Source organism: Falco biarmicus, chromosome 11, assembly GCF_023638135.1.
Source record: "Falco biarmicus isolate bFalBia1 chromosome 11, bFalBia1.pri, whole genome shotgun sequence".
Classification (NCBI taxonomy): domain Eukaryota; kingdom Metazoa; phylum Chordata; class Aves; order Falconiformes; family Falconidae; genus Falco; species Falco biarmicus.
Window position 1 is genome coordinate 14,019,181 of NC_079298.1, and position 22,669 is coordinate 14,041,849.

At 50.9% G+C, this 22,669-nt stretch overlaps 2 protein-coding genes across 13 annotated transcripts in view; one reads left to right on the forward strand and one right to left on the reverse strand.

The window, feature by feature from the left end:
- The first annotated feature begins 3,486 nt into the window (after positions 1-3,486).
- Positions 3,487-7,908, forward strand: TMEM53 (transmembrane protein 53). Of its 3 annotated transcripts, none has more exons than XM_056355274.1 (3): positions 3,487-3,505; positions 4,177-4,289; positions 6,174-7,908. In XM_056355274.1, the coding sequence occupies exon 3, from the start codon at positions 6,210-6,212 to the stop codon at positions 6,834-6,836; it is 627 nt and encodes a 208-aa protein (XP_056211249.1). In that variant the 5' UTR covers positions 3,487-3,505; positions 4,177-4,289; positions 6,174-6,209; the 3' UTR covers positions 6,837-7,908. The 3 variants fall into 3 exon arrangements, with proteins under 3 accessions (XP_056211249.1, XP_056211247.1, XP_056211248.1); XM_056355272.1 differs by having other exon boundaries at positions 3,489-3,583; XM_056355273.1 differs by lacking the exon at positions 3,487-3,505 and adding an exon at positions 5,517-5,670.
- A 5,106-nt stretch (positions 7,909-13,014) lies between these two features.
- Positions 13,015-22,669, reverse strand: part of RNF220 (ring finger protein 220) — a 232,054-nt gene continuing 222,399 nt past the window's right edge. For all 10 annotated transcript variants that reach the window (XM_056355265.1, XM_056355263.1, XM_056355262.1 and 7 more), the window contains one exon: positions 13,015-16,141. In XM_056355265.1, coding sequence (XP_056211240.1) covers positions 16,070-16,141 — 72 coding nt within the window. In that variant the 3' untranslated portion in view covers positions 13,015-16,069. The remainder of the gene's footprint in view (positions 16,142-22,669) is intronic.

A 22,669-nucleotide genomic window follows, 5' to 3' on the forward strand; every position in this document is an offset into this window, starting at 1 on the left:
TTCATAGATAGGAAACTGGGGCAAAAGGATTGCTCCTGGTATGTCTGAAGCTGCACAATGAATCTGCGACAGACTTGACATTCTTTTCCAAGGCAGGTGGCTTCACCACAGGAGCCCTCTTCTCTGCTCTGTTAATAAAGTCATTTTAATGTTACCCATTACCCCAGTCTTGGTTTCTCGCTAGCCTCATGATATGAACACTGCATCTCATATCTGACCTGCCAGAGAATAAATAGGGTGAAATGAGAGCACAAATAGGTATGGATTTATGGGGAGTGACAGGGTCAAGGGGGCTGTAAATGCCTGTTAGCACAGCAGTACAGCATGTCCTCCCTCACGTGATGGAGTGACAGTCGTTTGGACTGGGCCCATATTCACTCCAGGAAGATGTGCTTGGCCTTGGCAGTGGGAGAGCGCTTTGGGACCCTTTGGTATGACAGACATTTGCTCTGTTTTTTTCTTATCCAATTTCTATGGAATGTTTTAAAACAATCTAAGAAAACCTGAAATGATAAGAACTAATAAGCAAGAAGACAGAAGCTCCAGAAACATCCCTTGCCTGCATTTCCTTCCATCCCTTCACACAGGTGTTAAAGAAAGCAATCCATATTTTGCCAGATTTCTTTGGCACACTTTTGGCTCAGTATTCCAGCTTGAAAAATGTGAAGGTGTGCTTAGTAAGGGGATGAAATGTCAGAGGATTATGCTCTTCATTCATTCAGGTAGGTGAGAATTCCACTGACATGTATGCCTTTGGCTTTAGGACACTGACCTATCTCTAGGAGCCACACAGTTAAACATCAGTACCTGTGTATATACACAGATGCAGACAGAGCGACAAGGTCACAGACAGCTGCATTAACACAGGTGCGTTGCTCTCCACCAAGCTGTATAAATGTGTCTGAAGATAAGAAAGGAATTCACGCCTTGTCTAATATAGTTCTTGGACTTCCTACATCAGAAAAGCACAATTTCAGGTTTTATTTAAAGTGTTGTTTAAGAGAAGTTAAAATGACATAAAAATCTTTGGGTTTCAGAATAAGAAGTTTATTTCAATATAATACAAGTTGCTAAGATTATCAATTTCCTATCTACAAAGTTCTTAAGCCTTTTTTCCTAGAATCTGGAGCAAAATTCCAAATCAGTTCCAGAATATCCCCAAGATACCTGCTCAAAAATAACTTTCTGTTGCTATTATCTGAACCAGACTGAAAACAATGACCAAGAGGTGAAGATGTACCTCAGTATCTGAAAAAAAACAAACAAAGTCTTCAAAAAGCTGGCTAGGAAACAACGTTTGAGAATTAAGATGAGATGAAATTTCACTGGGGAGTTAACGGTCTGTACTGTATAAGGAGTCTGTGTCCTTGGCAGGGCATTTTCAGGACCTCCTTTGTGGGGAAGCAGGTTTAAAATAAATCCATTTTCCCAAAATAGTTGTGATTGAAAATGTTATTAGCCATAACAAATGTTAGTGCTGACAGGAGAATGGCCTGTTAGGGGCCTCTGGTGAAACAGTCAAGTGAAAGTCATATTTCACATTATTGCTAGCATTTTCCTGTGATTTACAGAATATTTGTGAAACATTACTTGCAAGGCATATGATTGATATTGAAAGAACAGCTAGTGTGTAGGGGGAATCTCTATTTCACAGAGACTGTTTGCATGAAATTTACAGTCCCATAAAGTGCTCCTCTGTCCTCAACAGAGATCTAGTTAAAAGAACTTTACAGTCTGAAACATCCCAAAATTGATTCTAAATTAACGTTTCCATATTTATGTTTAAGGTGCTGGTGGTGTAATGCTATCCTATTTTTATTATAAAGCTGCAGTAACCCCCCACTATTCAGAAATACCAGCACTAGCCTTTGGACGTGAGGATTTTAGTTATACAAAGGGCTTGCATATGAATCAACGGCAAAAAAAAAGAAGAGTTTGAAACAATGATCATGTGAGGCTTCTGAGAATACAGTGGTATCTGTCCCTGGCTGCTACAATAAGAGCATCTGCTGACATAGTAGCCTTTAGAGCCAGCATTGCAAAGTACCGGGAAAATGTATATGAATATTTTTATCATGACCATTTTATACAGGGGAACATACAGACACAGGGAAGTTAAATGACTTGCATGAGTTGTTTATCAGTGCTAGCATCAGCACATAACTCCTGTTTGTTGGCTTCAGACTCTGCTCTCAATAGTGCTGGGCTGCCACCCCAGTCCATTGGACCTAATAATCAAAACAAGGCTGGGTCAGGGCAGTGGTTTATTCCTGCCAAGAAAAACACAAGTGATTTAGGGACTGGCTCTGGCAATTCAGCAGTTCTTTACATCCAGAGTGCTGCTAAATCATCAGATTGAGATCAAAAGGCAAACTGGTGCTGCGTCAGCCTCAGTCCAAGTGTGAGGTGCCAGGGACTTACGGGCTTGGACTCACGGAAGGACAAAGTGATAGTGATTTGGTGTTAGCTTTGCACCTTCAACATCAAGGTTGTGCCCAGCCTCAAACAAAACTTAGAGCCTCTGCTTCCCTAGCAGGTTTCACCCTCTCCTGGCAGACCTCAAATCCCCCACAGTCTTCCTCACACACAATGCACCATCCTCAGTGTACCCCAGTGCCTTCTACCCAGCCCCTATCAACCCACAGTGCCACTGGTCCCTCTCTCACCCACATGTCCTGCCACCCAGCCCCCCTGTTAACCCAGTCAAAACTCCAAACCTAACTCTGCACTCTCCTCACCAAAACTCCAAACCTAACTCTGCACTCTCCTCACCAAAACTCCAAACCTAACTCTGCACTCTCCTCACCCCCAGCCAGGCCCCGCACTGATCCCTACACCCACCCTGGCCCCTACCTCCCCTAATCCGCTGCAGTCTCAACATTTCCTACCCCAGAAACAACCATCCCACCAGGCCTGATCCAGCCCAACCGCGGGCCCAGTGGGCCCCCACAGTCCCAAACCCACCTTAGGCCCTACAGCCCCTCACGCACTCCCTGACCCCAGCGCCCACCCCCAGGTCTGTCTCCCTGGCCCAAATGCCTCCCTCAGGACCAACAACCCCCTCAGTCCCCACGTCCACCCTATCCTCCAGCCCCCCTGACTGCGATCCCCACTCCAGGCCCTACAACTCCCCTCATCCCGACCGCCCCAGGCCCTACACCCCCCACGCCCCCCCCACGCCGCAGCGCCCGCCTCAGCCCCTCACTCCCTCTCACCTTCCCCGAGGGGGCGGACTCCCATCAGAATAACTGACACCGCGGCCGAACCAATCGCGGCCCGCCTTTGACCCTCCGGCCCAATGGGTGGGCCGATTTCCCTCACCAGTGGGCGGGGCGGCCAGCCCGGGCCGGGTGCTAAGGGCGCGTCGCTAAGGAAGTAGGAGGCGGGAAGGTGAAGAGCCGGAGAGTGGGGCGGGGCGGGGTGGGGTGGAAGCTCTTCCTTCCTATTGGCTGCGGAGGGGCGTGGGGGCGGAGCTTCCGGTGGCGAGAGCGGAAGCGGCGGTGGGGTGTGAGGAGGGAGGGCGCGGCGATGGGGGTCCGCGGGCTGGAGGCGGCGGTGGAGCTGGCGCCGGGGGAGGCCCGCGGTGCGGGGGCGAGCGAGCATGGGGGGGCCCGAGGATGGAGGGGGGGCCCCGAGGATGGAGGGGGGGCGGGCCCGCGGGCCCCCTGTGACAGGAGGGCCTGTGGGACCCCTGAGGGTGGGGGGGACACCGGGCCTGGGGGACCTCTGAGGGTGGGGGGGGCCGGGCCTGGGGGGACCCCTCAGGGTCGGGGGAGAAGGAGCCGTGGAGACACTTGTACCCTACCAGGTGTCTGGTAGTTTCTGGAGAGCAGGGCGGGACACGTCCCTTTTCCCCTGGAAGGGGGCAGCAGTCTCTGATGCCTCCCCTCGCCCGGGAGGTGTGAGGAGGGGGTCTCTGTCCCCGTAGCCATCTTCACACCGCTGGCTTTGCATCAGCGGAGAGCTTTGTGAGGCTGCAGGGACTGAAACTGCTGTCCTCCTCAGCACGCCCACACAGTGAAACTGGAACGAGGCAGTGTTCGTAACAGACTTAATAAATGAAGCTAATACCAGCTTCACCATTAGTTTTAAACTTTATTAACCAGGCAAGTTGCCGTAAGTTCTGATTCTGGTAGACTGGTGGACAAATATCTTAAATCTTGTGATTTGTTTCAGGAAGCGGTACAGAGAGGGGGCACGCAGATGGTCAGCCTGTGGTGATCCTTTTAGGTTGGGCAGGCTGCCAGGACAAATACCTGGCCAAATACAGCACAATCTACGGTCAGAAGGTGGGTAGCTTATTTATATTTTCATGATACTATTATACAACTCTCTGAGAAACTGCTTCTTTTCTCCATGTTGGTGAAATCACTCTAAAGCCGCTCTCAGTCTGAAGAGTCATTGGGATTGAGTGGCAAGTTCTCTTGTCATTGAAAGCTCCTTGTCTGACAGTGTGCAGGCAGCATTATCTAACAGTTGGTGATGTCATCTCTGTGCGTGCAGCTGAGACAAAAATAGTTCCTTGGAGACAGTTGCTGCTGTTTTGTGAATCGCTGGAATATTTTAAGGTTTTTAAAGTTATGAGATTATTCAGGAGTGACATGAACTGTGTAAACTTTCCAAACAGGTAAATGTAGGGGGAAAGATTATGCGTTTACTGCTTGCTAATAGGCCACAGCACAGACTTGGGGAGGCCAGGTTGACAAAACATGTCAACACCTGTCATTCCTTTGGCTTTTTCTTCCTCTGAAGATGATTCATCTAAATAGTGTAATCCAAATTTATTTTATCCTGTCTGTGAAGCACACATCCTGTGGTAGTCATACCTGCTCACTAGGAAATCCTTGTGTTTGAAACAGAGAGGTCTGTCTGGCTGCTAGTTCCCTAAGTTACGTTTTCTTTTCTAATACTGTATTTTACTGGAATGACCCCAGCTTGTAGTATGGGGACCCAGTTAGACATTAGACTTTTTTTTTTTTTTTTTTGTCACCATACAAGGATCTTATATTTATCCAAGTCTGTTTCAGCTATAGGTGGCAAAGTTTGTACATTAACAAGTTTATTTAACAATAAACTTGTTAATGTGTAATCCAGTGCAAGAGTCCTGAATTGGCTTGTTCTGGTGAAGAATTAATTACTAAGTGACTGTTATGACTGAGGTGCTGCTGAGCAGATGAGGAGCTCATTACATGGCAGCATGCCAACTTCTCTGAAAATACTCTTCTATCAGAAAGATGATAGGAATGGGAAAGGAGGGAAAGGGTTTTATTGATAGAAATGGGAAAGGAGGGAAAGGGTTTTATTAGCTCCCTAATAAGGAAGTGGCTGCAACCATTGCAAGATGGTACAGAAGACTTTGATTTAAGAACTTGATATCCTCTTCTTTCTTGTTCACTGCTTAGGGAGCTCTGGGCAGGAGGGTTGTGTTGGTGACTTTGCCTTGTGTTTGTCAGTGCGTTTAGGTGATAGAAAAGACCTAAGGTATTCATAAATACAGTTCCTTCTGCTCTGTTTAGAAACTCCTCCAGGATCCTGTTTCCCAGGCTGCACCTAAGTGTAAGGGTTTGGCTGTAATGGCAATTGTTTGGGCATTCTGAACCAGTGCTCTTCATTTGCACAGCTGGAGCATTTCAGAAAGGCTCATGAAAATCATGTCAGTGTTGATTGTGGGTGAGTCTTAGAGACCGCTGCAAACAAGTACTACCCAAGGACAGGAAGAAATTCCTCCTCCAACTCCTCCTTGCATTTATTTCAATGTCATGAACTAGATGGGTAGCAGAAAAGGCCCTTCTTACTAAAATGGCTTATACTGAAGGTTTGTGAATCAAGGAAATGGTTTTCTCTTCCTGGGTGAAGACTAAGACTCATAAAACTTGTGTGGCAATGTCCCCAGGGGCTGTGCCAGTTAGCACAAGATTTGAAAGGATCTCAAATGTCATCAAGTCCAGGCCTCTGCTACTGCAGAAACCTTTTCATAGTACTGTGTGCTGTTATGATTAATATAATCCTATTCATATTGGTGCCTCACTACTGACACTAAAGACCACCTTCTGGCCCTGTGGTTTCTGGTGGAAACCTGTTCTAAATTTTCACGTTCTTTGTACTGATGCTTCCTTACTCCTTGTAATTTACAGCACAGCCTAAATGTCTGTGGGGTCTCTTTCTGTTCTTAGGGGTGTACCGTCATCCGCTACACGGCTCCATGGAGGATGATATTCTTCTCTGAGACCTTTGGCATCAGATCCCTCCAGACCCCAGCCAAGAGACTCCTGGAGCTGCTCTTTGACTACAGTGTAGAAAACAGACCGGTTCTTTTTCATGTTTTTAGCAATGGTGGTGTCATGCTGTACCGTTACATCATTGAGGCGCTCCACACTCACAAGCCATTTAAGAACGTCAAAGTAGCAGGCACCGTTTTTGATAGTGCCCCTGGCAGAAGAAACTTGAGGGGAGGCCTTCGTGCCTTGGCAACTGTCTTGGTGTCCACAAATGTGCTGCTCAAGTATTTCCTCTTATTCACTTTTGCTACTACAGCTGTTGTACTGCGGATCTTGCTGTACCCATTGACCCGCTTCATCCACGAGAGCCATTACGATGCCCTGCTGAAAGCGCCCTCACGGTGGCCTGAGCTTTACCTCTATTCCCAAGCTGATGCCATCATCAAGGCCAGCGAAGTTAAGCACATGGCTGATGCCCGGCAGCAGCTTGGTGTCTCTGTGAAAGCTGTAGACTTCTCGGATTCAGCTCATGTCAGCCATATGCGAGCATATCCCACCTATTACAGCAACCTCTGTATGACTTTCCTGTCTGACTGTGTTGGGGGCTCACCTCGTTAGTGGTATAATGACCTCCAGTGTTTGCAGTGTTTGCCTCTGCTTTGCTCAGCTTGTATGGGAAATGTCACCCCCTTTGCCTTTGTGTCTTTGGAGGGAGGAAAGTAGAGACTTCTTAGCTTCCCCCTGCTGCCCCCCATATGGAAGTCTGAAAGCCTCTGGGCTGGCCTTTGGGCCAGCCACGTTATAGCAGAAAGTAAATGTGGATTAGTTTAAAGTACTGAAGGTAAAATCCTAGCGTGGTTGACGTCGATGTACATTATCAAGGTGTGTCAGCCAAGAATTTCACACAGAGTGTTACCTGTTTCTTTCTGTCTCCTGTTCTCTGCTTTCCATGTTTAGTTGTCCCTGATGTCCAATGTGCGTGTTCTGTTGCCTTGTACTGATTTTACAATATAGCTCTTTCACGTCTGCTGTTTTTTTCCTCTCCGCCATTTCTTTTATGTTGCAGTGAGCAAACAGAAGCAGCTCTGCAGGACTTTTCTCTTGGTGTATCCCAGATCTTGTTATACTCCTTGCTGGAGATCAGGCCCAGAAATCAAGTGTAAGACCTGGAAAAAGTGTATATAGGGCAGTATGAGCAGACTGTCATCTGATTCCTTTAAGTAGCTGAGATAGAGCAAGCAGTCAAAGCTCTGATCCTTGGTGGGAGCTCAAATATTTGTGGTAACTTCTGTGTTCTTCAACCAAAAGAGTTAAGTTAACCTTTTTGAATGTGTCTTGTTTTGTTTCTCTTCCCTCCAGTCTATTGTGTGTTCTCCCGAGCAGTTTTGCTTTCCTGGAGAATTGCTCATATATTACTGTGTGTCTTTGAGCAGCCTGTATTGTGCATCTGGAAATACAGGGAAACTGGCACAGCTGTAACCCAAAAGACCTCGGAAACAGAAAGGTGCAACTGCAGAGAAAAATGAAACTGTCTCTTGGAGCTATGATTCATACTGGATGTTTCTTAAATCACTTCCAGCCCACAAATGACCATGAAATTCAATGTTTTTCCCCCAGTGTTCTCTTCAGATGATCAGTCTTTGCTGCTTGTGCAGCGCATACTAGTAATACAAGAAACTAATTCCTTCCACCTAGTGAAAAAGTAGTTTATTGCACTGCGTGTCAGCCATGTTTGGTTTTGGGTTTTGTTGTTTATTTGGGGGAGAAGTCGGGGTAAAGACAGAGGCGAGCTTGCAAATATGTTTATGTTGTGTCACAGTATTGCAAGCTTCTTAGTAATGTGGTGGACAGTATTAACCAGCGTCAAATTCCCAGCCAAAGATTGCTGGGAACAGGCTCTGGAGGGCTGTGATATGGGCCTGTTTGAACAGAGGACTGCCCTTGAGAAGTAAGAACATAAAAAACACGAGGATTTTTACAGATGTTTGCTGCCTCTGGTCTGCTGTGCTTGTCCTGCCCATCCTTGGGGTGCTGTCATCCACAGTGACAAATCATTTGCTGTTCTGAATTGAAACGGAGAGAGGGAGGTCTCATGGGAAGCACTAAAATAATTCGTAAGTATAAAACAAGAACCATAACACCTCACGGTGGAAGCACAGGGTGAGTTGTGGTCAGTGGCTGGCACAAATGTTTTTAGCAGGCTAATGTGACAAAGCTTACTTAAAGCAAAGAGTAACCCCATGTTGGGCATAGTTTTAAAGGGTGGACTGGGGTGTATAGGGTAGGTGAGAATTAATGGGAAAAGAGCTGATGGCCTGGTTTGTCTTCAGGTTTTTTTTATAAAGTGAAAACTGGCTCCAGGCACAGGAGCACTTGTTTCTTGGGGTCCAGTGTTCTGTAGGTGTGATCCCAGTTTCAGCTTCCAGTGTGAAGGTAAGCTGAGGGCTACACTGCAGTAAGATAGCCTTCAGCCTGCTGCTTTTCATGAAGAAATTCTTGTTCCTAGGGTTTGGACCTATAAAATCCAGTCATGGTTCCCTATCCCCAGAAAGCCCATCAGAGATCTCTTAGCTTTTTAAAGCAGGCCCCTGGTTTGTGCTGTCGGTGCTGTAACTCCCGAGCTGTGATCTGTTTGCCTGCCTTCCCGGAGAGATGGGCTGTCTTCTGAGCATCCAGCCTGTTTGTGGCACTGAAAACTCTTAGGGAGCAGAGGTGATAAAGGTTATTTAACTAGTGCTTGCTCTCATGCTGGTTTCTACAGGTTCAGTATTTACAGAACAGTTAAACACTCCATAATATACGCTTCTGAATTAATACAGTTGTGCTGAGCTGGGAATCTGCCGTTCCTGTTTATTGCTGTGGGCGTTGGATTTCTGTTTAAAGACTCGGGCTGTTGCGGAGCATGGCTGGCAGGAGATGGAGCTAAACCTTCCGTCCCCGTGCGATGGGATGGTGAAGCTCCCTCTGGAAAGACCCTCACATGTCCGCTACACCTTCCATCCCCACCTTCAGCTCCCCACCACGGGACTGCTGTTCCCTCAACTCTGTCCAGCTCTGCTCCACCCCGCTGCTTTACGGGACGGCAGGGAGGGAGCAGGTGCTGCCTGCTGGCGCTCCGCAGTCGGAGGTGCCCTGGGCTTCGAAAATGGAAACCTGCTCACAGGCATTTCCAGGGCTGCAAAACTGACTTGAAATCCAGAGCTCGTTTGTGTACACACCTCTCTAAGGGCAGGGGGATCTCAAGGAAGCCTGTGGTTTACAGAGGAAGTCATCAGTGCCAATCTTGTGGGCGAGTTCCGTTTTCCGTGCCCCAGCAAGTTTTAATTATGATTATGAGCAGTGTGTTAAATGTATTGTGTGATATATTGCCGCCTTCTTTCCTGTACAGCATGTATACTCACCCCTCCACCTCCTTCTGCCTTCTTTATTTCTGTTGCTTGTTATTTGAAACAGAAGGTTAATAACTTGGAGCCCGAAGGCACACGGCCAAGAACTGATCCAAGCACTACTGGATTTAAAAAACCCTAGCCTCAAACCCTTAATCCTTGCTAAACTGTCACAGTTTGGTGCAGCCTGTGTTCCTAAAGAGCTTCAGCCTGAACGCTGAAGGCCAAAGGCTGGGATATCGTGGCAAATCCAAGTAAATCTCTGAGATAAGCCGTGGGAGGGGTATTGCAGATCTGTGCTTTGGGAGGAAAAATGCAGTGTCCTTGGGCTTGCCTTTGGGTTCGGAGCGGGACGTGGCACCGACGGTCTCATTTCCCTGCAGCACAGACGGTGGAGCAGTGTGGGCGAATCACCAGCGATGGTGGGAGAGGAGGATGCCCAGGGGCCAGCTGCTGCTGTTGGGCGTTTCCCAGCCAGGTGCATTTTGCAAGAGCACAAACGAACCTTTCCTCAGCAACAAAAGCTGTTTGTGAGTGTTTCCCATGAGGGAGCTGTCTGCTGGCTCACTCCCCTGTGCTGCCTTCTCTCCCCAGGCAGCGGTGGTGTTACGGGAAGGTTTTGAAAAAGAAAAAAAGCTACTTAGTGGTCAGAGCGGTTGTGTGCCTGCGCTGGAGGGTGCTGAGCTGCTGCTGCCGGGCCGTGGGAGGGTGCCCCGCAGCACTGGGGGAGGGACCTGGGCAGAGCAGGGCCGTGGTCCAGCACAGCCAGGGGTCACGTTTCGGAGCTGGGGCGGCACCTTACAGCACCGGTAATTCCAACCAGGACCCTGGGTGAAGACTGACCTGTGCCCACACCTAGTAAGAGTGTTTTAAAACAAGTCAGCTGTTGTCTTTTGTGTGCTGGGGCAGCAGGTTGTGTGCGGGCTGAGGTCCTACCTTTGTACGCGTGGGGACGTGGCAGGTGTACGTACATCACCGCCCCGTGGGGTGATGGAGGGAGCCGGCGAGGGCCGCTCGGAGCAGGGCTCCACGAGGTGGCAGCAGGCCCCTCTTCCCTGCATGGAGAGCCTTCTGGTTCGGGAGAGGAGCACAGCAGGTCCTGGAGAAGACCCCCAACAGCGCGGCTCAGCCCAGCGCTTCTGCGTGCCTGAGAGCATCCCCCGCTAAACGTCCCCTCTCGAGGCAAGGAAAGAGACCAGCGAGAACGGACTCCGACGACAAGAAGCAGAGACCGTGAGTTAATACGGAACCGCATCCAGCCCTAGAGCTCTCTGCCCCTGCAAGTTGTACTAGATCCTATTTCTCAGCTTTAACTGAATGTTAAAACCAAAAGCCCAACGTCATGAATAGCTTTACTGCCTTCCCAGCATCAGCAGGCCAGGTTGCACCACTTCCCTCTCCGTCACCCAGAGCGGGCTAGCTATTTTTAAGCAAATCTGTGCCATATTGTGGTTAGACAGACCCTGGTCCAACTTCTAGAACCCCCCAAAACTGGGACTGTGGAGCTCCCTTGTGTTCCCTGCAGCCCCCGGGCCTGGGGAGGGAGCTGGGCTTAGTGCTGCCCTCCGGAAAGGCTGGCAGGACCCCCTAGCACACAGGCCTGGGGGCTTGGGGGGCACTTAGGAAACAGGACGGCACAAATGGGGGTCACAGCCACTGACACCTTCCCCCCCGCCCTGCACCTACCAGCATGCCCTATGCACGGCTCCTGCATCCAGTCTGGGGCACAGGTGAAGGAGGCAGGGGCTCACCCACCGGGCAGCGGCTTGCTCTGCCTGCCTGGCATCCCTCCATCCCCTGGCCTTTGAACTTGAGCCCCCATCCCCTTGTCTCTGCATCCTCACATGGCTGCAAGCCCACGCCAGTACTGCTGGCTGGAGATGGGCTGCAAGAGAAGGGCTGGGGTGGGCAGAGGCACGGCATCCTTCGGTCACCCTCCCAAACCCATGGGGGCTGGGGCAGGGAGAGCTTGGGCAGCCCCTGCCCTCCCCGGGTGATGAATGAGCTGACAATAGGGTATTGATAAGGAATTAACCTTAAGCCCTTCTTGCTTCAGTGTCAATAGAGCAGGAGCCAAGTACACACGTTTCATTGGAAATCTGTGTTTGGCCTCCGCTGCCTCTGCGCCCGGCGACGTGCTGGAGAGATGAGAGGGGGATGTGAGCTGCCCTGCTGCCCTCCCGCCGGCCGGGACCCGCCGCAGTGGGTCCCCCTCGGCACCCCCAGCCCGGTGCTGCTGGGGCTGACCATGGGCACCCAGCCCTATGGAGCTGTGGCAGCCTCTGTGCCCCCCAGCTGGCATGTGGGGGGCTGGATACCAGGGCCCCCTGCTCCCCCAAAGGGCCTGTGCCCATCCTGCTCTGGCCTCCACTCCGAGCAGTTTGTTTAATTAAGTGTTTTGCCTAATGGGATTGCCTCATTTCCATAACAAACTGGCAGGCTGTCATTAGGTGGGCTCCCTCATTCATTACTGTTAATTAGATATGGATCCCCCAGAAGGCGGCGCGGGGTGATGAACGAGGCCCCTGACACACGCTATTACACATTAGCATTTTCTCAATACATCCGATACATCATGGTCCTCCGCTTCCTAAAGATATTTTAAATAAAATATTAGCAGCCTGCTGCGGGGTGGGTGGAGGGGAAGGGAGGGAGGGTTCCTGCCCCTCACCCTGGCCTCAGGCCTCCTCCGCTGGGCTGAAAGCAGGCTGGAGAATGGCTGAGATGCTCTATTGCATCCAGCCAAAAAGGTGGCCAAATCCACCCCTCTCCCCATCCTTGCCACTGTAGATGGAAAGAGGTCACTAACACCCCTGCTGCCCGCTCCCCGGCCTGAGGACCCCCCTTGCCCCATCCCTGGGGGATGCTGCCATGGGGAGGGGTTTGAAAACACCCCATTGACCCGTCTGCAAAATGTTTGTAAACCAAAAGTGTCGGCGCCAGCCCTGTGGTGGGGGTAACCTGACCTCTACCCGCCCCTGCCCTAGCAGCTTCCCATCCACGTGGTGGGGGGTAACCCTATACCATGCCGGTGGCCCCTAATGCAGGATGTATAGATCTGTTGGGGCTGGCCGCCTCCTGCCCCCGACTAATGCAGCTGATGAGACTTCCTTATGGGGGTGTCCCCTGACGTGTGCCCTTTGCCCTGCACTCCTGGCTCTGTGGGGGACACACACACACACACAAGTTGGGGGGACCCCATCTGTGATGGAGCAGAGATGTATCCTTGCAGGGGATGCCGGGGCAGGACCCCTGGAGACCCCCCAGCACCTCCCCCATCCCAAGTAGGACTGTGGCTCCCCTTTGGGACATGACCTGCACCCAGGGGCTGTGGCATGTGTAGGGGGGTGGCTCCCCTGCTGCCTCTGACCTGCCAAAAAGGGACACACAGAAAGGCGGAAAGCGCCTGAGAAGATTTATACTTGTTTAATTAATGTCAAATGTAGTTTACAAACGGGAGTGACAAGTACCTCTTTGTATAATATACACCGACACACAATCATCGACACACTGGAATATCGCTTTGTGCAACTGGGATTCTTTGGGCAAAGATAGGTAACTCCGATATTTCAAAAAAAATGTGTTTTTTTTTTAAAAAAATCATTTAAACTCATTGCAGAAGAGGGGAAGTGGCGGATGCCTGCTACAAACCGGGATGCCTCTCTCCCCAGCCTTCCCCCCTGCAGACCCCCCCTTGAAAACAGGGGATGGCTTTACAATTAAAAACAAAAAATAAACAGAAAATAAACCCCCAAAACAAAGAACCAATGACTAGTTACATATGGTTTTACACATACGTACATAGAGCACACGGCTGGTCCACAACACCTGCCAGAAAGCCTGGCTCCCTCCCAGGGCCTGTTTCCAAGGGCAGGCTGGGGTGTCCTGCCCTCTCCCCCTTTCCTGGCTGCCTCTCACCCCCACCCCCACCCCCCCCACCCCCCTTCCTGCACCCTCTCCAAATCCATCTCAGAGACCCCAGCGCTGGCACTCAGGCACCACGACTCTGGCTGGGTGGCACTCGCAGCCCAGCTATGCCCCCAGTTTTTCCCCCTTTACAGATCCAGACCCAAGTTCTATGTGCCTGCCCTTCCCTTGCCCAAGTGCTACCCAGCAGCGACAGCCCCCTGCTGCAGCCCCTTCCCCTGCCCACAGCCTCCCCGGGGAGGCAGGACCCTCCTGGGGTGCCCCAGCTTCCTCTGGTCCCCAGCGGCTCTGCAGGGATGTGTCCCCGAGCAGGGGAGGCTGCAGCTCTGGTCTCAGAGGCCACCACGGCTGTGATGAGCTTGGAGACCCAGGAAAATCTCAGTTAGGAATTGTCACCTTTTGACGAGATGCTTAAAAAATAAAAACCACATCTCCTTCAGTTTGGGTTTTTTTTTTTTTTTGGGTGCAGTGGGATCATTCTGAAATCACTCAGGAGATGCCAAGGACAGCAGCTGTTCTCTGCAAAACAGAACCAAGCTCAGGGCAGAGAAGCAGTGATGGGATGGGACCATCACCCCGCAGGCATCCTGCCTCCCCAGCCCTTCCCTCGCCAGAGCACCCCAGCGATGCTGGGGTCCCAGCTCCAAACCCCTCACCCACTGCTGTTTCCAGACTGTCTTAAAATGCCCCAGCCACGCTGTTCTGCCAGGTGGGATCTGCTTGGAAAGACCTTGCAGGAGCAGGGGAGATGAGCTTCCCCACCTCCCTGTCTTCTGGCTTCGGGAGGCTGGCACCCCACGACTGCCTGGGGAGCTGGGGCAGGGCCGCACAGCACGGGACTGAGAGAAGTCAGCACATGGGGCACGCATTCACCTTGGGAAACGGTTCAGCATCTGTTTCTTAGGTCCTGAAAGTAAAAGAAAAAACAACAAAAAAACAGGCCAGATGGCAGCTTTGGTTAAGGCTGAGGATACGGGAGACAGGGACAAGCATGAGGGACTGCGTGGAAGAAGCTGGGGCTGCAGGGACCCACTGGCTCTGGCTGGAGGCATCGCTGCTGGCCGCGGCCTGCCGGCGAGCCCCGTGGTGGCCACGGCCATGAGGCAGGGCTGGCCTGGCTCTGCCCCGCTGCCGAACCCGCTTCTGGAAAAGGCCGGCTCCGGGAGCGCGGGGCTGGGCTGGCTCTACTGGGCAGAGTGGGGCTCGCTGCACAGCGCAACCCGCCGAGCCTCTCTGGGCAAAGCCACCAGCAGGGCCACCCTGTCCCCTGCCATCTGTCCCCATGCCCGCTGCTTCCCCACCCCCTGCCTCGGCAGCAGGCACTGGGAGCAGCTCAGGCACCCACGGCCAGCAAACGCTACCGGAGGGGAGGAAAGCAAAGCCCGGCAGGGGCAGGGGCTACAGAGGAGGCACGAGGGGGTCAGCCGGACCCTCCGGACCCTCGAGCAGGCACTCCTGGCCCAGGGGAGGGCAGCGCTCTGGTGGGCTGCATCCCTCCAGCTCTGCACCGTTTGCCCCTTCCCCAGCTGGGAAAGGCAAAGGGGGCTGAGCCAGATCCCCCCGCCCTGCCCGGTCCCCTGGCGAGGAGTTAAAAGCCGTGTCTTTCCGGGGATAACGATTCTATTATAAATAGCCCCATTAGCTACAACTAATGACAAAAATCCACCTCCTCTACTCCCCATAAGTTCTGTAAGTTATGGGCAATGCTACAGCCATTACTAAAAGCTGTTAACTTCATATCTGAATGAGGAAATATACACCACAGAACATTAAACCATTTATATTATATATATGTATATATATACTTTTTTTAAACTAATGACTTTAATGCCAAAACTTTGCTGAACCAAGAAAAATATGGGTTTAATGTTCTCTGCTCATTTTTTTTCTTTAAAAAAAATACAACCCAAAAAAAAGAAAGGGAAACTTATTAGTATGTAATGTTTGAGTCTATCCCATTTATACACAACATTGTAAACATATATAATCTATATTACATGTGCTTCATTTCTGCCTGGGTGTGTTTTTTTTTTCTTTAAACCTTTTTTTATCACTAGAACACCACAAAAAACCAAAACAGAACCAAACCAAAACCCAAACCAAAACAAATAAAAACAAAACAAAAAACCTGAACAAAGAACACAAGTTACAGGTTATTTAACATCTTTCTCTCAAGGGTCCCTTCCCCAGTCTCCTGGGGGCAGTGGTCAACAACACAGTCCAAAGGAGGGCTCACGAGCCATCCCCGATGCAAAGCCAGCTCCAGGGAACAGGTGGATGGGGAATACTGGTTTTAAAAAAGGGGGCTTCACAACAAAGGGTTTGGTTTTGCCCGCTGCAGATGCTGAAGGAGGTCTCAACATGCGGGACCTGGGAGCCAAGGCTCCCCACTGCTCCTGTATCCTCGAGTCCATGTCTGGAGTCTCTGGTTTGTTTTTTCTTTAAGTTTTAAAACGTCTTTTTTTTGTTGCTGTCGTTCTCCCCCTTGGTGTGATGAGCTGAGCTGAGTAGCTGGGTCCCACCCTCCTGCTGGGTCCTTCATAAGTAGATGCGCCGAAGGTCTCCGGGAGACGTGATGGTGTTACACTGGGGACAGAGCTTCTTGGCACCCTGCAACCGGCAGATGAGATGAACAACGTGAGAAGGACAACCTGCGTGACCTTGCCCTTGGCCTGGGATCTCAGGGGGAGCAGCACAGGAGCAGGGGCACCAAGGCCACCCCCTTCCCCTCCAGGCAGGGCCATGCCCTCCCAACAGTGGGCACAAGCTGTGAGAAGGGGAGGTGCCATCACCTTTCTTGCCTTCCCTGCAGCCCTTCGTCCCACTTCAGTCCCAGGCACAAGGCAGCTGGGCAGGCAGGAGCTCTGCAGGATGCTGAAACCCAGAGCCAAGGTGTCACCAAACTCAGCAGCTCCGGAGAGAGGGGTCTCTACAGACAGACTGGCCCAAGCACCCCCCCCATCCCTGCTGTCACTGCTGGCTGCCAGGGAGATCTGCTGCTCCTTTCTGCTTCCCTTGCTCACCTGCAGCCCTCGATGAGCCAGTTCAGGTCACTGAGCAGGCAGAAAACCAGCCCGGCTGGAACAAGTGCAGCTTTTAGTAGCTGGGGTGACTGAACTGGTTCATGGTGGGGATGGACCATCCCTTTCAGGGCGGCACACTGGGGGACTGCCTCAGCAATCCTGCAAAAGCCCCAGAGCTGCTGGCATGAAGGAAGCCCCCACCGCCCACCCCGAGCTTGCAGAGATGCTGCGGAGACAAGACCGTTCTGCCAAGGTGAGTTGAAACCAGCAAACTGCAACATGAGCTGGGGCGAGGTAACAGGCGGCCGACATGAACGCTACATGAAATAAAACAAGGGCTGATGTGCCATCTGTCACTGGGCCTGACAGCAAGAGGGTGTTAATAAGCCTCAGAATCGGGGTCAATCTAAGCTGGTCATCATTAGATTGGCAGTTGTGACAGACAGTTGATGGGAAAAATGACAGAAAGTTGGCTCTGCTGTGAGGCAGCCTCCTGTCTACAGCACCAGCAGTGCAGGAAACTGGGGTGCCCAAGCTTTCAACACTGACCCCAGCCTCGACACAACCTCCTGCCACACAGAACTGAGCACCCCAAGTTGTGCTCACTGCTGTCACAGGCCCTTCCAGCAGCTAATGCCCAGTGCTCGGTGTGACAAGTGAGACGACAGGGACGCAACATGCCGTGTGAGCACCTGCTGGCTTGCACAGGGCTTGCACGCAGAACTGAAGCCATTTGGTCCAGTGCTGCGGCTGCTCTCCCTTAGCAGGGCTTGTTTCAGTACCTGCAGCAGTGAGCACTGCAGCTTGCAGGATTGCAGGATGTGGACTGAGTGGCAGGGCAGGACTGTGACGTGCCACACTGCTTTGGTTACTGCTACCTGCATTTGGGTACATCCCTAGCAGAGGAACCGGCACTGCTGCTTACAAGAGCCAAGCACCCTTAGAAAAGGTCCTCTCTGCTCTGTGACAACACCTGCAGACACAGGACAGGGGCTTTCTCCCCTGGAAGCTCCTTGGACTAAGAGGAATCTAGAGGAGAGAGTCCCAGGAACAGAAAATTTACACAGGTGCAAGTAATTCACAAGGATACAGCTCCAAAGAAGTGCAAGTCATGTTTGCTCTGTAGTTCTGAGTACTACCGAAAAGCCGCCACAGACCAGCCTTACAGCAGCTCCCCCCCTGCTCCCAGTGCACATCACTCCTGGCAGACATGGACTTTGCACACCCGCTGTTCCCTGAGCTTTGGGCTTCTGAGCAATCAGGCTCTCATTTGACACCCCTTGCTGCTAGCGGCTGAGGTGCTGCCCTGACACAGCGGGGAACCAAGGGCACTTGCACCTGAGCTCCAGAAGAGCCACTCACAAAGTCCTGTTGAACTGGAGTTTTATGAAACGCGATGGACATTCAAGACACACCGGACATTACTCTCAGGGTGAGCAACAGACCACTGGTGGTCTGGATGGTGCACCTAACTCTGGTGCTGATGCCTGTGGGCGCATCCTTCTAGCTGTCTGGGACCTATCTTATCCCTTCTTTAACTACTGTGCCTGTTCAGATTTTCAGCGTTCCGGGACAGGGACCATCTCACTGTGCCTGGGCAACGCATCAGGCAGCACCATGCACTGGTCTTCACAGAGCGGACTTGACATGCTGGATTCTGGCAAAAGCAAGCACAAACCACAACTCTAAGGCCAGGCTTAAAACCCTGCTGAAATCCAAGGCTGACTGCACTGGCCTTTAACAGAGCCTGTTTATATAGCACACCCCTTTGCCAGTGCTCAAGACCAGAGCTATGCATCTCTGCCATTAAAAAAGGGCAAGCTCTAACCCTGCATGTCCCAGTAAAAACTCCCTGCAGCAGCAACAACAGGTAGGAGAGAAAAATCTAAACATCTGCCCCTTCTGCCATTGTGGGCTGGGCTACACAGGAGGGTTGCCAAGGAGGGTCTCACTAATCTGGATGCAAATACCACTAAACAGTCCGTTTCAACTGAGTCCCTGCTCAGGTCTGCATCACCATGCAGTTCCCTGGTCCTCACAGGGGCCTGTTGCATCTGGTTGGCCTCTTGGCATCACCTTTTAGCTTGGAGGGTCCCAGGAGAAGTGGCAGGGAGGTGCTGAAGAATGAATTCACAGCAGGTTGTCAAAGGGGCAGCAGCTGGCAGCTGCCCGTTCAAGCTTTCCTGTGTGCCCTGACAAGCAGAAGTGTGCATGGGGACTTTAAGGCATTCCAGATGTGACCACCGCACACATCTGTGTCCGTGCTCTCCTTCCCAAGACAAGCACAGCTTACTGGCAAGAGGCAGCAAAGCATCCAACCAAGTAGCTGGAGCTTCTGCCTCTCTGGACAACGCATGAAGGAGAGGCACCTTCTGCAAGACCAGTCCCTGACCCATCAAATGCCTCAGCCTGCCTTCAGTTTGGGGTGAAGGAAAGTGCTTGCTGCCACCTAAACCCACATCCCTCCATTCCTCAGTGCTCCTGTGCAATGCTGAATGGCATTTCAGCAGTTATTTTCTCATAGCTCTGCTGAAGTTGGAGGTGTTTGGCTGTAGGTGGCTGGGGAGGAGCACAGAACCCCCCCGAGTTCATTTTTGCTAAAAGCAAACCTCAGCTGCTGCCGTCTCACTGTCTTGCATCTCATTCTCTATCCTGGGATTTGGAGGTGGACTGAGACAGCTGCAGGCAGATGTGTGTGATGACGCAGGGGCAACCTCACTAACACAGACTAGACAGCTCAATGTGCAAAATTTCGGAAGGACAGATTCCTGGAAAGCCAGTCTGCTCGTGTCTCTCCAAAGGCTGCACACAGGTGCTTGCTCTAAGCACACGTCCTCCACATTCAGCCCACAGGACAGCAGAACAAGCCTAATTAAACTGACTGCAGCTTTGCTCCTCTCTGTTGTGGCAAAGCAAGGTCAGGTAAGCAATTCCGTCACACCACAGGGCAAGGAAAGATGGGTGGATTTGTCCTGCCACACCCTGGGATCTCCTGCACCACATGCTGATGGCTTTAGGGGGATCCACTCTCCCCACCTAAGGCTGAGAGCTGCACGTGGGCAGCCAGCGCCAAGTTTTCATCCATGCTTGAAGTCAGAACCTTCTCTGACCCGTTTTCTGCAAAAGCTACGTGATTGCAGATTGATTTAGGGCAGTGGTGGATGCTGCTTCATCTGCACGTGGGAAAGGCAGCTCATCTGGAGCTCTGAAGCCCGGGTACGCTGGGGGGAACAACGGCATCCTAGAGACCTGCGGCAGCCTGGGCTGAGTGCTGCGCAGGCTGACTGCTCATGGCACGCCGGGCCCAGGTCTCTGGGTCTCCCTAGTACTTAAGCTTGGTATTAAACGGTTCAAGCAAAAATAATGACTTTGGACCTTTGGGGTAGCCTTTTTCTTTTCTTTTTAGAATAAAACTGTCATCCTCTGCACACATAAGCATGTGTGTTAAATTCAGAACTAAGTCCTGACTTTTTCTTTTTAGATTGAAATTGCTTAGAACCTCGTTCCTTACATCTGACTTTTCCATGTAGGTGTACAACATTCACTGGCACTAGCATTTAAGCTCTCCTCTCTTGTAGAGAGGCACATAAGCTTGTACACACACACATGCTGGCACAGGCACAATGAAAAAGCATTTGCTCCCCCACTGCTCACCTGCCAGCTGGGGTTACTAAACTTTTCCCTTGAAATAAAAATGCTGTGGAATAATAAGTCCCACCTGTCGGCCATTTCTTTCTTTCTTTTTTTTCCAGGTCCTTCTGCTCCTTTCATCATAGCTTCATGGAAAAGCCTTGATGTGTTATAGCTGCGTGTGCTAGAGTAAAGGCCACCTCAGCTTTTCCATTATAAACCCCAGTTTTGAGGGGTTTATAAAACTCTGCTGCAAGAAGTTTGCTCCAGGGCTGTTACAAAGCAAAGAAAAGGGGCTGGAACCAGGATGGAGTTTATTTTTTCTCCTCCTTTCTTAATTAAAATTTGGCAAGTGATTGATCCACAATACAGGCTAATCACTTGGGGTAGTAGTTTGAAAAATACATTAACGAGAGCTGAGATGTCGAGAAGTCGTTAGGGCTCACATGGTGCCAGGAAGGATTGGAGTATTTTGTCTTAAAGTTGCCTCTTAAAAAAAATGGTGTGACGTCTGCTATAAATTGGCTAAAGCAAGAAAACTCAAAAGGAAGGATTTAGGCACTTCCTGCTGTCCTGTGGGTCTAAAAATGGGTAACTTCCAAGCAGAATATGCTACCAGGCATAGAGAATAAAGACACACACAGAGAGCAACTTCACCTACACAATGCCACCATCAAACGTGGGCTCAAAGCTTGCCTATTGTAGAGGACTGAAAACCAAAGTAAAGAGATGACAGGAGGGATGCAAACCAAGAGCCAGCTTCTGCCAGAAGAGAAACTGAACTCCAAGATCCAATTCTCAATAAAGGCAACAGCCCCCTCTCTGACCACAGCCTCCACACGAAGTGGCAGCTTCTCTGCCCGCGCTAATTCCCAGCGAAGCAGCCGTTCACCACTGCCGTTGTGGGGTACCTCTAGCTGTCAGGTAATGGGGTTACAGCGATCAGGAGAGCAACCTTTTCCACAGAGCCTCCCCAAAGGGTAGAGCTCACCTGCACAGGTTGTTGGAGGCGGCCAAAACTGAAGTACAGTAATAAATAACCAGACAACCTCACGGAAGACAGGAACATCCTGAAGGATCAATTGCAGCATCCGCCATGCAAGCTGCTGGCTCAGGAGGTCTCTATGTTGATGGAAGCACTAAGGAATCACCCAGAAGGATTGCTCTCTGTTTCTTACAAAAATACTCCAGCCTGCATGAGATATACGGTATTATAGCCTAGAAAAAGTGACAAGGCTAAGAATGTAGTAGTGTAATCTACCAAAGATATAAATGTGTCAACTGCAGAGCATACATATCTATCGATGTATACCCTGGAAGCGTATTCTGTGAAGAAGGCGGCTTTTTAGAAAGTTATTTTTTTCCTGCTCTTGCGGTTGTCATTTTCAAATAAGCCCGAGACAGACAAGCACAAGCCTGGGGTCAGCAAATACACATAGGAAATGCTGGCTCTGCCTGTACAGGCGGTGGGGGAAACACAGCAAACTGCACATGCTCAGATAAAGCAAACCTGCCCTCTTTCAGCCCCTGAACGCCCGCACCCACCAGCAGCTCCATCACTGGCCAACAACATCCTGACTTGGAGCTTTTAACTCCATTTACTTCGTAAGGAAAGATACTGGGGTTTGGGAGATCACAGACCTACAGCTCAGAGGGATATCAAGACCTCACCAACCCATTCCCCTGGCAAGATCACTTCAACCTGAATTACGGCTGACGGACATGCATCAAACCTGTTCTCACAAACCTCCAAGGATGGAGGTTCCAAACCGGCTCAGCGAAGCACTGCAGCAGACTGCCAGTCTCTACTGTCACAGCACCCTTCCCAGGAGAAGGAAAATTAGTACCACACACTAGTAGTTGTGGGATCCTTCTTGGTTAATGGGGAAGGATAGAGAAGGGGCAAACAAACCTCCTCCAGAGGGAGATTCATCCCTCGTCACCCAGCGACTCAGGGCTGCAGTCCAACAACCAGCTGAGGATGGACACCTGCCCCACGGATGGTTGATGTTCAGGGAAATGAACCCCACTGCCTGCTGCCCAGGCTGAGCCTCTCTCCTGCAACACCATTTCCCCTCCTGTCTTTGAAGAACCTGCATATATGTTTTCAGGAGTTTCCAAAAGCGATCACAGGGAAGTCCTCCGGGCTTGTGTTGCAGTTTCTGTGTAACTTGAAGATACCAACTAGCTCTCTGCAAGCAGGATGGATGAAATGAAAAATGTCCCTGTGTTGAGTGCCCCAGACAACCAGCAACTAGGGAGCAGCAAGCTCAGCGGCGTGGTTTGACACAGCAATACAAAACCAGCAGACAAACCCAGCTGACAAAACAGCTAACATGATTTCCTGGGATCCCAAGCACGATCATGTGGCATCAAGCAACGTGTTCTTGCATCCCCCTCCCTATCTCCATTCCTGTTGTGCCTAGAACCACAGAGCATGTGCATGCACACAGCACATGCATGCAGCATACAGCACACCTTTAGC

Coding starts and splice junctions, on each gene's coding strand:
- TMEM53 (XM_056355272.1), top strand. CDS start 3,529: ATGGGGGTCCGCGGGCTGGAGGCGGCGGTGGAGCTGGCGCCGGGGGAG. Junction 3,584..4,176: donor GGCGCCGGGGGAGGCCCGCG/GTGCGGGGGCGA, acceptor GATTTGTTTCAG/GAAGCGGTACAGAGAGGGGG. Junction 4,290..6,173: donor GCACAATCTACGGTCAGAAG/GTGGGTAGCTTA, acceptor TTCTGTTCTTAG/GGGTGTACCGTCATCCGCTA.